At 30.8% G+C, this 15,722-nt stretch overlaps 1 protein-coding gene across 3 annotated transcripts in view; it reads left to right on the top strand.

Moving 5' to 3' along the window:
- The window catches only part of LOC129966881 (obscurin-like), a 291,121-nt gene that overhangs the window by 126,802 nt on the left and 148,597 nt on the right, over window positions 1-15,722 (top strand). For all 3 annotated transcript variants that reach the window (XM_056081489.1, XM_056081487.1, XM_056081488.1), the window contains 5 exons: window positions 1,869-1,984; window positions 6,637-6,801; window positions 10,824-10,994; window positions 12,643-12,712; window positions 12,996-13,088. In XM_056081489.1, the coding sequence (XP_055937464.1) occupies window positions 1,869-1,984; window positions 6,637-6,801; window positions 10,824-10,994; window positions 12,643-12,712; window positions 12,996-13,088 (615 nt within the window). The remainder of the gene's footprint in view (window positions 1-1,868; window positions 1,985-6,636; window positions 6,802-10,823; window positions 10,995-12,642; window positions 12,713-12,995; window positions 13,089-15,722) is intronic.

The following is a 15,722-nucleotide window of genomic DNA, read 5'->3' as shown; positions in this document are numbered from 1 at the left end:
TACTACAAATATTATAATTTATTATTACAGAAAAAATCTCGTGCTTAGAAATACTTAAGTTTATGTACTCATACATATATGAATGTGCTTAATTTTCGGTAAGGCTCTTAATTTTTGCCTCCATTTCTGATTATGCTCTTTGTGTTAAGTGCTTTCATAACCTTATCCTTAAATTGGCTATTCCGATCCGCCGTAAGGCACTTAGAAAAATCTGAATGACTGCACTGCCGCAACACTTGAAGGAACTTTGGTTTAATCCTAAGGGCCATCACCAGCCACGGTACAACCCTTCCCCTGGGAAGTACGTCCCGTTATCGATGGGAGGAGCCAAATCCTCACCTTTTTGTGTACCCACCAGGGCGGCGAGAACCATCCAGCATGCCGGAAGCTTCTCATCATCAATTCTGATGTGTCCGTGAGACTAAGTGCTCTCATAAAAGCGTATTTTAAAAATCATTAAACAATTTTTTCTAGTAACCTTTAATGTAACCGTTGTACATTAAACCAGAACCGTTATTGTCTCCAATTACAATATCAGAGATCATGCTGAGATGTATTTCAAGAGAAAATCATCCCGCACAGAAAGCTTTTTAAACAAATCCAAAAGATATTATTTATTTGAGGAATGTTCGAATGCATAAAAGAATAATTTCAGGAAGAATATTGGAGAGGAAAATGAACCTGTTGTTGAAAGAACGATAAATATCAGCAGTTCAATGTACTGTGAATCATTCGAATATAAAATTCCCGATTGTAGCAGTTACATAAGTCTACTACCTTCTTTTTTGATACAACAGATGGCGTTACCTTATAAACGTTAAGGTATATTTCCTAGAAGTTATTACTTTTGGTCTTTTATTTATTCATCTTTTTATAAAGCATTCATATGTGTGTCAGAGAGAAGCATGTAATGTGATAAAATTTATTATTGATTATATTATTTATTGTTTCGACGTATTTAGAGGTGATTATTTTAATAGAAAATTATAGATTTAAATGAAAAATGTTCTCTTCGCTCTTCGTTGAGAAGTCAGCTTATTCTGAAAAACAATACTTCCAAATTTCATTTAGAATGATGAAGAATGAATGTCTGAATATTAATTTTTTCCAAGTTTTAATTTTGCAAACCACTTTTCATTTAATAATTCATAATAATTGCGACTGCACTTATTTAGGATTTCAAATCATTTATTTAAAAAAAAATCTTAAAATTATTTATTTTTTGATATGTTACTTAACAAGTTATTATGTAAAAAAGAAAACATAGTTTTTTTTAATAATATTATAAAGTTGTTTCCTTGATGAAACTTATGAGTGGATATTGAGAACACTCACCTGATTCTCAGAAGAAAATCCCACCGGCAAAAATTGAAGATTCTTTGGAATTATTTTATTTTACACATCAGGAAATATGTAACTTAAACCGAGTACAAAATAAAGAATGAAACTTCAGAAAGTTTAGGCTACATTTTCTCTTAACACAGTTGCTATTAAAGGAATTAAATATTTATAAGAGAATATCACAAAAAATATTTTTCTTCCTCTTTCGTCTTCAACAAAACATTTGTTCTCCGGTATGCAAAATCTTTTGTAGTGAGTTAGCGTGGTTTCTATTCTACTATCCCATTTGTCACTAAGTAAAAACTGATATCGATAAGATCCATTTATTTTGTAAAAAAGTGCAATTCATGAATCCTCTCCGGATGGCAATAAAAATTGTGTAACATATAAAATGCTGTCGTTTAAAAAAAATGAAAGAAATCAAATAGCATTTTTTTAGAAATACCTATTTTTAACTGTTGCTTTTTAAAGCCAGTTGTAGTTCTATTATCATGAATATTCATATAAGTCTGGTTTTCGGTCCTCAGGGTATCGATGTATACGTGGCCATCATGGATTTCAAGCCGATGGGAAGCGACGAAGAAGCCGTCTCTATGAAAGAGGGGCAAAGAGTGGAAGTCATCGACGCGTCCAAACCCAGGAGGTGAGTGCATTTTGTTTGCATTAAAGAGCCAATGTGGTTTTGTTGCATGATAGCTCTTCGAGTCTGGGTGTAATCTAACAAGCTAAAATCCCAAAATCCAGAATGGTTACGAGGCCAAAATCTTGACAAATCAATAGCTAAACCATGATGTGAATTTAGTAATGGTAATAAATATTTGATTAAGTTTAATTTGGTTGAATTATGTATTTTACCAAATTGTAGTATAATTTATCGTTTTTATGACTGGATTATAAAAATTATGTCTTTGCTGAAGTTAATTCTTACAAATTTAAATGCAAATTTGAAGTTGAAATGAAAAGATCTGAAAGAAGTTGAAATGAAAGAATGAAGTTGAAATTTGTTTCGCTATAATTAGTTTCAAATTACTCACACATTTTGTATACATTCGAACAATGTATTTTGTGCGATACCTGGTAAGCATTGTACTACAAAGTTGTGCCAACACAAGCTGATTACTTAACTTCGTATCATTCAGTGATTAATACTGTGAGATATTTTTTAATCTGTTATTATAAAAAGAATGTCTTTCTTTTCTACAGCGTCGACATAAAGGAAGAGACATGAAATTTGATACACAGGCAATCATAACGATAATTTTTTGAAATACATGTGTGTATTTTCATTGAATTACCAAATGTATCCCATTTAAATATCATGATTTAAATGTTTTAAATGGCGAATTTCGTTCATTTTTTATCTTCTTATTTCAGGTTGATCTTTGATGAGAATTTTATTGAAGATATATTTGCTTAATGAAATGTATTGATCTATTTAGAAACATTTATAATTTTACTCGCTTTCTTTTTCTAAAGATTTTACTTGGATCTTAAAAGTAATTCTATAAATCTTAATTTTTTCTCCAAAATATCTGTTTATTGTTATGGCAACTTCAATTTAAAAATATTTTTTAAAATAACTTTAATTAAAAATAACTTATACTACGTATTAACGTGCATTATGCATTATTTAAGTAACATGTGAATATTTTGTTTCATTTATTATTGCATGGAGTAATGATCTATTTTAAATGAAACTATTACTTTATTTGAGGAGGTTGATCTTTAGACATTTCAAGAACCCTGAAAATTATTTTTATACAATTGAAATTTCAATTGCATTCCTTGCTGAAAACATCTTTATTTGAAATACATCTACATTTTTAATTAGTTGTTTCGATTCTTATTCGTAAGGAAAAACAGCATTCAAAATCATCATTAATTTTTTTTACTTTTGTTTTCATTATTTTATGTTATTTTGGTTTTAATTATTCTGACATTCGTCATATCATGGACAAAGGCATGCCGATTTCAAAATATCTTAATTATCATCAAAAATTAATTAAACTTATCAGCTTGGTAATTAAAATAAAACAGAGAAATAATAAAACGAAATAATTCACCCTTGTTAAAAATAAAATAAAAATAGATATTAGAAATTAAAATTAAAACGTAATATCTGAGAAATAAGAATTTTCAAATTCATATGTGATTTTTCAGAAGTCCTCCAGAACCTCAGAACCAGGAGTCTCCAACATGCTTGATCCGCCGCTGCATGTTCTGTCGTTTTCTTAAGTCTTGTGCGTTGTATTTTAATAATTTAAAATGTAACTTTTCACTCTTCAAGAAAACTTATTAAAAAAGTTTTGGCAATTGGAGAGAATTCTTAAGCACTCGTGATGCTTATTTTCCATTCTCTTTTATTTATTCTACATTTTACTGGATCACCCATGAACTTAAGGTTTTTTCTTCTGTGAAATTGTTGCTGTAGCTTTAGTAATTCATGCGAAAGTGCCAACGTGAGGTTTTTATTTAGACTTGTCCTCCCCCTCTCCGTCTTTACAAACCCTCCAGAGACAAAAATGTCGTTGATAATTTTGGCAGAAGGCCATCTCGAAAAACACGTGGAGTGTATTTTCATTCGAACTTCGAAATTTCTCTTCAATTTATTTTCTGTTCCTTCATGGAGCTAACTTGAGCATATATCCGTCACATTTTATTTGTTTATAAAAAGTGTTTTCACGAGTTGCAGAATCTCTGATGTATAATGAATGGAAATATAAAGAAGTCATTGGTTAAAAATAATCGACAGAAATAAAAATATCGCCAAAGACATTAGATGACTTATATTGTTACTCGAATTCCATAATGTCCATATGTTCGGGAACACTGTATGTGTATGTAATATACTTACCTATATTAAACTGTTCGCTAATTTATAGTTTTTATACTAAGCAAAAAATTGTACATACAGTGAACTAAGTATCACGTGGTTAGAATTAAAGTATCTGTTCGGAGCGCTTTACTGGAAAAAACTGGTATTGATAAAGAATTCCAGAAGTATGGATTTCAAATCACGTAGGTTGGAATAACTTGAAAAAGTTCCAAATAAAATTAAAATAAATAGTTTTGAGCAGTTAATAACGCAAACAGTTGTCCAAAAATATGTTTTTGTTATCATATTAAAAATTTGGAATTTTATTATTTCCTACTTTTAAATCTTGTATTTATTATTTTGAATATTATGGAAACTTAAAATAAATTTTTTCACAAAATCACAACTACATGACGTTGCTTATATGGAAGCGCAATTAAATTCATTATTAAAACTGATACTTAAGTCGTGGAAATCCTTGCTTAAAAATCAGCATCATTTTTCTCATTTTTCCAAATTTTATAAAAGGGCGGGCTGACTTTTATTTTTAAAAAATTATAACGAATATTTCAGATTTCTTTCGCATTTGGGGCGTAGTCTCATACTCATCCCCCCCCCTAAAAATGTGTTTACATTGTGATAAAATTCAGAAGCATTCATTATATTTTTTTCTTAGGAAAATAAGGTAGCATTGTTTGTTTAAAGATGAAATATTTAAATCGTGTATTATCATTTAGGATATTCTAGAGGAAGAATATCAAACTCTTGGACATAAAAAAATGAGTAAATAATCACTTAAGGTCCTTCGTTTATCACTTTGAAAATTTAAAAAAATGATTCATTTGCAATAGCAATTTTATTGTATGGATTCCATTCACTTTTTTCTCTTATTTTAATGAAGATTTAAAATACATTTTTCAATAATGCTCTTCTTTATTTTGTTTACAGCACGTTGTGACAATATTAAATGCAGTTTTTTTAAAATGCAATTTGCTGAGATCTGATTGTTTTTAAATTTAGAGGGACTAATCATAAATTTAGATTGAAACACTTATTTCAGAAAAGCAAATTTATTCGATACAGAAAAGTTTTCATTTGCGAATATTTGTCTAGTAGCACATCATCAAATTAACATGACTTGATAGAAGATTGCTATTCACACTTAACGTTATTCACTTTGAGTGATCAATTGTTGCAACTTTAAGAAAGGGCAGGTACACTTAAGGAACAGGGCATTTAAAATATCCTAGGTATTGGAATATAGAACAAGACAATAACATTCTTTGCACGCAGTTATGCAATTTTTTTAAATTGTCGTAATTTAGTAGCGAAGAATGTTTGGAAATACTGACGATTTATGCTGCATATAATCGTAATGTTGGCCTAGTTGTAGAGTACTAACATCGTTTTACGAATTACAGGTGTCTTTCCAAAAAGAGTTTTTACGAACCGATTATCAGTTAATTTCTCCTAAAGGAACGTGGAGAATGAGACGTTATACATGTGATGCTGAATTGATAATTTGCCTCATTTTTTCAAGTTATCCCCATGCTAATGTGCGAAAATCAGTCGAGAACTTAAAATTATATAACCAACAAAGTAGAGAATATTTCAACGACATTCATACGGTATATAGCTATGCAGTCGACGTCTAGGATTTTACAGTTAGGCCCTATCTTAAATAAAATCAAATCATCCTTTTTTGAGAAATGCTATTTGAACAGCTGTTGAATATCGCTTTAATCGAGATCGAAACATTAAGATTCAAAATTATAATTTTTCGAACGGTGAAAATTTTACTATTCAGTTAAAATATGCTTGGTGCAATATATCCTAAACTATGCCTAATGCTAAAAATAAGAAAATACTAATTCTATTATTTTAATCTTTTATTTTATTTCAAATAATTTTTGTTAAGATATCTGGTATAACAACATGAAAGCTTTATAAAATTTCGGTCTAATGGCTATTGGATTAATAAATGTGACGTGAGTGTTTGTTGACAGGCATGTTGAAAACGGCCATTTCTTTTGTTTTCCCTTTTCTTGAAAAATATGTGATTCATTTAAATTAATTCTTATTCCACACGAGTGATGCCTGTTGCTGTTGAATTTTAACGAATAAATTTATTTCTAATTTTCGTAATATTTATAATGATGAATTAAAAATTAAAGACCATGAAGTAATTGCATTTAAATAAAATAATAGTCAATCCTATAAACAACGATGATAACATTTTTTTAAGAATTGTTTTTATAAAACTAGATTTATTTAAAATTTTAAGCAAGCAGCTACTTTTTATAATAACTGAATATTATTAAGATCAACGATAGAAAAAGTCTTGTATGAATATTTTCTGAAGATAGAGAACATTCTACTGATTAAATGAACATCTCAAATGGGCAGACAAAATGATGCTGATAGCGCGAACACATTTCTGGGTATTGAAAACTTACGACTCTCATGGGGCTCTCTTGCAGGTGGTTAGTGCGCACTATTCCAATGAGTGAGGAAGAATCTCCCCAGGAAGGCTGGGTGCCCGCTTGCTACCTGGAGAAGTCGACCGCCTTCGACACTCTGAGTAGTTACGTGGTGACAGAAGCTGAGATGGACCCCAAGGAACTGGAAGCCTTGCAGAACAGAGAGTGAGTAAAATTGGATAGTATTCTTGCTATCTTTTTAACTTTAGATTAGTAAATGGCGAAACCGCTTCTGACAGAAGTTTAAAAATATTTTTAAAAAATATTGCTTTGGTTATTAATCTTATTTGACTGAAATTAGATCGTTTGAGATTGAGTGCCAGTGCAACTGCACTTCTACTCAGTATGAGAATAATTGTGAAACCTGATTGGAGAGGCCTGGGGAAAAGGGCTAAAGGAGCTTAATGCGATTTAGATTTGGTCATGGCGCTGAGTGAGGTGACAATGGTACGTGGGTGTATAGGGTGAGCCATAAAACTGTATGCACATTTTGAAGAACATAGAAAATTTATGTTCCGTTCTACAAGGTTCAATCGCTGGAAATGGAAAGCTCAAAGTCCAATTTGAAACATAAATGCACTTTCTGATGCAAATGTGATTATTGTTCAAAATGGCGGCATTCAGCATCAATACATTGCTGAGTACGAGTCACCACTGATTCCGTACATCGTACCAACGTGTCCAATGGGATTTCTGCGTACACTGCTTGAATCTCATTCCAAAGTGTGTCTAGGTTACTTGGTTTACGTTTGAAGAAGTGTTTAGAAGAAATCCCGCAGCGTAAGGTCTGGAGAACGTGGAGCAAACTCGATTGCCCCCCTTCGTTCTATCCACTGGCCTGAAAAATTTTGATCCCGGTAGGCTCGATTTATCATTTATAGTTGTACGCGGTCGCCCAGATCGACCTTTATACACACCGCACACTGTTCTATTTCGAAATTGGCCCGTAAACGTATAATTGTTACCTTTGAAGGTGGTTCTGTACCATACTCATGTCTACACAGTCTTTGAACTGCAGCAACATTCTCAAACTTTCATTACTACTTCATTACTTGCCTCCGCGCTTCAATGCTCAAACGCACATCCGCCATCTTGCAGTTACTTCCTTGCCACTAACTGGGTTGAGTAGCTAGACGGATTTTTTGACGCACCCGGTATATAAGTAATTGTGATGCGGTGAAATGATTGAGCTGGACGGTGAATAAAAATACCAGATGAAAAAAGAAGCGCGTTAAGATGGTTTGAGTGGCAGTGACCATTTAATGGTAGCATAAGGGAATTTATGTTTGTTATTGCAGTGTCCGTAATAATTTTGTTGTGCAATTGTAGGATTGGCGTGATCTTTGATTTTCAAAAAAAGTTTCTGGATAGTTTGGATAGGAAGGTCTTAATATCCTCGGTGATTGAGAATTCAACGAACAACATAATATAAAAAAGATAGTAAACGAAGAAAGAATATAAATCAGCTACTATATGATAAAGAGCTTTGGCTGCCCATCGAATAGCCATCCAAAGCATCAACATTCTCTATCAACGCAATATTCAAGTGAAGCTGGTATTTCCTTCGTTGTATTTGACCACTCAATTCGAAATCCAAGTCTGGGATCTCAATTTTTTTCTTTTTCTTTCTTACTCCAAATTTCACTAGTCTTCGCTTTTTTTAAATTTTTTTTCCACGCTAGTATAATTATTTTTAAATGGTTTCGCTTTCACGTCACTTCGATAGAAATTCATCCGCTTTAATACTCACTCGTTTAAATTTGCTAGAAATCACTTATCAGATAAAAAGATACGGCGAAAATTTTCTTAAGTACAATCCAAATATTACAATAAAAAATATTGAACTCTTTAAAGGTAATGGTGTAGTTCAGTTGCAATCCTTCGGACTTTAATCTGTGATAATTTTTTCACACAATTTGTGTTTATGTTCTAATGTTATGTTAGTTCTATTCTATCATTTGGTTAGAATAAGACAATGGCTAAGTCCTAGTCTATCAATTTCCTGTATTTTGTTAAACGGTTTATTTACCAATGCCCTAATAAAGGAAAGTGCTATTTTGCATTTGTTCAGCTTATACAAATATCTCAATGGGGGTGATTGTAGCAATGTTGTGAAATTAGGGTTTCTTCTTAAATGGATATTCACTTTGAGAAAAACTTTCTTATTTGTATATTTTAAAACTTGACCAAATTGTCTGAAATTTTTCAAGAATTTCCTTCTATTTTAAGAATTAAATCGAAATATAAAGTGAATTTGTTCTCATATCATTTGTAAGATAGAAAAAAAAAATGTTACAGCCAATTCTCTCAAAAACAATGGATTCAGAATTATTTTCCACGCTGTTTGAAGAAGACTGAATTCGCATTCTGAATTAGTATCCTCTCTCAAATCTAAGATAAATAAACGGATTAAAAATATAGTGTCATAAATCACCGTTTTTTTGCTTCCCAAAAATTATCATAAAAAAAGGCGCTATAATAAGTTTGAAAACAAAAATTCAGTAATGTCATTCTTTTATAGGCATTACCCGGAATCAAGCTAACATATATTTTAAATTGAATTGCAGTAATTCCAATTTAAAACTGATATATATATATATATATATATATATATATATATATATATATATATATATATATATATATATATATATATATTCTTTTTAAAAACCGACTAGCCGACCGCGTATTAGTTGAGTCTGACTAACTGAAAAGAACTCATTCTTCTTTTGTAGAGGCGTTTTAAGCCATGCAACTCTGAGGGGCTAGTAGCAATCCTTTTTCACATTTTGAATTTTGAAGCTTTTCCCCCCCTCTATAAACCATATCACTTAGATTCAGTGCGGATATTCTTCTTCAAATACAGTGCCCTCCCGAGTATCCGGTTCTCGATTATCTAGTTTCCGTACTATCTGGCCTAGTTTTCTTTTATCGTAATTAAATGAGGCAGGCAAGGCGTTGCAAAAGCTGTCATCTATTAATGACTTTTTCAAAAAAATTGAAAGTGTAATTTTGACTCTTATTTTAGGGTTACCTTTTCACATTTGCGCAATCATTTATCGGTGAAAAATCCAATCGGTTTTCTTAAGAATTAACTCTACGATTTATTTTAATGTTTTGATTATTTTTCTTGTATTTAAGTTAGGCATTACAGAATTTACGTTAAAATGTAAGCAGTTTATATACTTTAACATACTTTTTCTCTAGCAAATTCTAAAAACGTGCAGTGCAGTATATAAACGTATTTAAACTACTAGTGCAGAGCCTTCTATTTTAACTCGACACTTTATCGGGAGCTGCCTCTATGATTCAACGGGCCCCTCCTACGTTCACATTCTACATGGATTGAGATACATGGAGGGTTTAGCACTCGATGTGAAGTGAGAAAATTTGTATTATAATAGTGAGTTTTTGTAAAAAACTTTGTCTTCTGGTATTTGTGGACAAAGAAATGAGAATAGAACTCTGGCGTTTTTTTTATCCGGCTTTCCCTTTCGCCATATTAGGCCGAATACTAGGGAGTGTATTGTAATTTTACTTTTTTTTTTATATATCAAGTATTAAAAAAAAAAAAAAAAACTGAAATCGCCAAAAAAATTTGATCTCGACATTTTGATGGATCGCCACGTTTCAAACTTTCCCAAGAAAAAAAAGAAAGAAAAAAATATTTAAAAAATAAAAATAAAGAATAATTTTTTTGGAATAGTGTCTGCTCGTTCTTCTGCAAGTGAAGACGGTAGCTCAGACACACAACTAGTTGAGTCGGCCTTGCTCTGGCGAGAAGAAGGGGGTGGGGGTGGGGGTGGGGTGGATATTCAACCATCCTATTACTTCACGCTTTTGGAATAGGTACTGTCCGGTCCGGGCTCTTTCTTGTAAAGCACCCGTTCCGACGGCCCGTGGGCAGACAGGCACATTTTGCCCACTTTCCCCTCTTTCATGGTTTTCCGGGTTTTTTTAAATGATCACTCATTTTACCAATTTGCTGGAAGCTCCTGACCGACGTCCACAGGCAGGTTTGATCAGATGGCAGAATTACGACCATATCCGGAAAAGCAGCAGGCTGTCGGAATGGGGTTAAAGGTCTCGCTTAAGCTTTCGCCTAATTATGCTTGGAGTGAAGCAGGGGTGGACTGAAAATTGGAAAGTCGTGTCCTCAGAGAATTTATTGATCGAGTTTCTTACAGAGCCATTGTGAAGGAGCTGGTGGAGACTGAAGAGGATTTCGCCAAGGACATGCAGTTTGTAGTGGAGAATTACTACAAGCAGATGGAAAATCCTCGCCTGCCGAAGGAGTTCAGGGACAGGAAAGGGTCTGTATTTGGTAACTTCAAAGACATCTGCGATTTCCACAACAAGTGAGTTACGAACTTTCCATCATCTGTCCGATCGTTTTTGCATGATTTGTCGATGTTTTTTTGTGATCGATTTTTCACACAATTCCTGATGTGCTAGGCATTTGAAACTTTGTATAGTTATAGCTGTGTTTTTTAAGTAATATTTTTAGAATTTTAATTATCGATTAATCGGTTAATTATAATTAAAAATTTTTTTATAGAGAAGGTGCTATCTATTTGGGAATTTGTGAAAATACTAATTTAAGATTTCATAATAATGAATTACGAATGTATTAAAAATTACAATATAATAAGAATACATTAAAAAAATTAGCTTTTACGAACAGACTATAAAATCGAGAGTAATTTTTCTTTCAGAAACATTGAGATACAAAATATATCACAAAAGTATGAAAAACAGAAAATTACACTTGTGAAGTTACGAAATTATTAATATCCTAGTACAGAACATTATTTAATATTTTTTAAATTAAATTTTATTATAAATATGATAATAAATCCCAATTTTTAAAAACTATTTATATAAGTTCCAAGTATTTTTAATATTTGGTTTTTATTTCTACATGTTTAATAAAAAAAATTTGTTTTCTGCTTTATTGGACGCTAATAAGAGCATTAAAAACACTTTCATTCTTACTAACAGCCTTTGGCGACCATATGGTCGTCAGGATTTATGGTTACTAAAATCTTTAATTAAATATTTTATGTAGGATGATTTCAATAGATGCCTCAGGAAAGTATATTCAAGCTTCAAATTGTGATAGATGTACAATTCGTTTTTTAAGAAACCTCACACAATTGTGTCAATTTTACTATTCCCTTATTTTTAAGTCAGCTTCGTTAAAATAGCAAAAAAAAAAAAAAAAAAAAAAAAAAAAAACAAATGTGCTGAATTGTTTTTAGTTTTTTAACACCTTATTTCTATCCGAAAACAATGTAAAACTTGGCATTTTTCTTCATATTAATAGTATGTTTCAAATATGAAGTAAAAACTTTTACAGATTCTTCTCAGAAGTAGATATATCGCTTACTTTTTTGAAATCTGCTTTGCCAATAATGATTTGTTTTAAGGATGAAAATTTAATTTCACTATTGATAGTCATTCGTATTGCAAAGAAAAAAAAATTATATATGCAACTTTAATATTGATTTTTATCAAGAATTTTGGCATTCTTCTAGATTTCTTATGTTTTGTATTATGATTCGTGATACATTGAATATTCCTTCAGAATTCTTACATATCTTTATTTAAGATATGTTTAAAATATTTTTTAAAAATTGATTAAAATATAAGAAAAAATTATACAGCAAGAAAATAACATAATTGAAAAGATAATTTTTTAAATTTTAAAATAATATAAAAATTACTTTTGTTCTATCATATTTTCGGATGTTAACTATGCAAAAATAAAAAATTTGCATAATTATTAATTCTAATTAAAATTTCAAAAAAAAAAAATCGTTCCAATATACACAATTCCACGCTTTAGAGTATACAAATATTGGCAAGGCTGAAAAGCGCCAACATACACGTACAAAACACACGTTCGTCTTTATTATAAATATTATAAAGAGAGATTGAAAGATGAGAGTCTGTTAAAGGTTTTTTTTTTCAAATTCTAAAGCTTTGTTGTTTTCTGCATTTCAGTGTTCTCATGAAAGGTGTCAATTACCATTCGAAGGAACCAACAAAATTAGGGAAAACATTCTTAAGATTGGTAAGTTAAATTGGTTAATTCCTTTCTTCCTGATTTTCTATTTAGAGAATAGACGAGTGTTTAGAAAGAGATAGTCATTTACCTCGGCTGGACCATATTTCGGATATAAGAAGATGTTCTCGATTTGTCGATAAATAATTTTTTATGATGTTTAAAATAAGAATACATGAATTTTTTGTTTGAAGTCGTGAAGAAAGATATCCATGTCGTTGTCCGGTATCTTATTCCTGACAGCTTCGTTCTAAGACAATTGATTTCTTATCGTTATCTTTGCTTTTCGCAGGAGCGCGATTTTGACATGCACGCTAATTACTGCTGGAACGAGGCGAGGGCCCAGAGACTGCTACAGGAGGGATCACTCAGGGACTTCTTTGACGTGAGTTTTCCATTTCCAACATTTCATTAATTTTTTTAAAGTTTTAATTATGCTATACCTGATGCTGCTCTATGGCAGCAAATAAGGATTACTCTGATATTATAAATGATGATAAGACTGTGTTTGTTGGGGCGTTATTTTAGGAATAGAATTTTGAGATTTTTTAAATCGAGAGGGTTCTATTTGCTAGAAGAAATCTTAAAATTTCTTACCTGCCATTAAAACTTTTCCAATAACTCGAAGTGCAATTACTAGTTGAGTATTCATCTCATTGCATGTGTTTTGCTTTTTAGCTGTAGCAAAATGTTTACTGAATGAGTAATTCTTGTATTTCAAACAGAAATTTATGCAAAACCCAAATGTAGAGTCTTCTATTAAGTACAAGTTGTTACTGAAGCATGATGGACAACATAAAATTATAAAAACACTTATTAATATTTCGATATCTATAATTCGAAACTCAGAAATGTTACTGTTTTTAAAATTAGAAATGCCATTTTTATTTAGCTGAGGATTTAACAATTTCTTTTCACTGCATGTCTTATCTTGTGCAGATGATATGTCAACACAAGCTGCTGCTTGCATGGAAGAGAAATACCTATCTCTGTGAAATTTTCGGTTCTTTTGTCTGTTATCATTTTTCCATCCATTAAAAAGTTTTTAATACTAGAAAAGGAGAAACAAAAAGTTCAATCTAAGTAATATTCTCTCGAAAAATAATTAAAAAAAAATGCATAACACAAGCGAGCAAAAGTTTTCAAAGCATAAGTAATGTTCGAGAAATAGTTGTTACCAATTTCTTCTGCACATAAATAGCTTGAAAACTTATTGAAACTGAGATGGCTTGACAATAGAGTATGTTATAAATTCAAAAATAAATTAATTTATGATTCAAAGTGCAATGTATATGATAAAACGACGGAAAATATCCAACTTCCAGTTTCATTTTCGACTACTCACATAAATCTTCATATCTTCATTTCTAATATTTTTTCTCTCCCTTCTAATTCCTCGCGTGGTAACTTATTTTTGAGTTCCATCATTAAAATGAAATACTTTTGTTTTACAATGAAGCAATGTAAAAGGCAATACTTCTTTTCGCTGGGTTATTAGAGGCATAATCAGATGTGAAGCTCGTCGAATCATTCTAAAAACAGGAGAGAATCTTAAAGAAAACGATGAAATAATGCATTAGAAGCTTTCAACTGTAAATGATTTGGGATTAAACTGTCGTGATCATCCGAATCACATTCTAATATTTAATTTCTGATTATTAACACCAATTTACACTGTACAAGTAAACATGTTAAACCATGAAAAGCAAAACACTTTAAAAAAGAATGAATGTGGATTTATGATCTGCTAATTTTTTTTTATTCCTTTAATCTAACAATGAGGGTAGTACCTCTTCCCCGCTACATTTTATAGAGATACATACACATTTATCAGAGAATATGTTCACGCATACTCTCTAATAAATGTGTATTATTAACCGTAAGCCATTGGTAAACAATATTTGTGAGAGTCTATTAGAATACGATATTTAGAAATTTACCACAGGGATGTCGTTAATGCATAGTACAAGAAAACCAAATCCATATTTTGGGCACATTTCCCCAGAACAATTAGAAGTAAAATTTTACCCAGAATTACAGCTGTAATTATTAAATAACAAACTAAATTTCATATATTTGTTTTTTTTTCATTTATTAAGCATTTTCATATATTGAGTCCATTGATTTATTAACAGACGGTCAACCACTTAATAGATTTTTTTTTCTAAATTTGATATACGTCTACACGTTAGATTTTAAATTTTTTAACCAAATTTTATCTATCTAGTTCTTAACGTTTTGTAGTAAGCATTTTTAACCTATTCTCAGCCTAACAGACTTCCTCTAATTAAATTTCGTTTAAAATTTGATCGAATTTTACAAATTTTGCAAAAAGACCATGTATCAGTTTTCATCCGTCAAGCTCAAAGCGGTTTTGAATCATCATGTTCACAGGTAGAAATAATTCCAAAAAAAAGCGGTTTTGGTCTCTCAGAATGTTTTTGAAATTTGGAGATATGTCAAAATCTCGAGTTCGTTTTTTTTTTTTTTTTTTTTTTTTTTTTTTTTTTTTTACGGTAACAATACATTCTGTTTTCTTTCTCTTTTATTTACTCTTTGCAGACTACATATACGAGAGAGTAAAAATTGACAAATATTTTTATTCTTTTTATTACTCTTGGAGTAAACTTTGCCTTTCATAATAGCTTTGAATGCCATAATAGTTAAATGGAGAACATTTGCGTTATTGATATGACAAATTTTAAAGACACTTCATTTTCGATTTGTCACTTTTTATTCATAATGAAATTATTTTCTTCAAAACCGCTCATTTTATAAATATAGCGGGTATTATTTTATTTTATACAAAATAAAATATTCTTATTCAAAATTTCTGACATGGAATGTTTGTTCACTGTCACATGTTTATTGCGTGGTTACAAACCAAGGCTATTTGATTATTAAATTATTTATTTTATTTTCTGCGTTCTTAAAACGGTAATAACTTGCACAGTACACTTCCGAGTATCCGCTTCGTGACTATCCAGTTTAGTTTACTTTTATCGTAAATAAACGAGAA

This window comes from Argiope bruennichi, chromosome 4 (genome assembly GCF_947563725.1).
Source record: "Argiope bruennichi chromosome 4, qqArgBrue1.1, whole genome shotgun sequence".
Taxonomy (NCBI): Eukaryota; Metazoa; Arthropoda; class Arachnida; order Araneae; family Araneidae; genus Argiope; species Argiope bruennichi.
The sequence above is the reverse complement of the archived record's forward strand: the minus strand, read 5'-3'. Positions and strand labels throughout refer to the sequence as shown.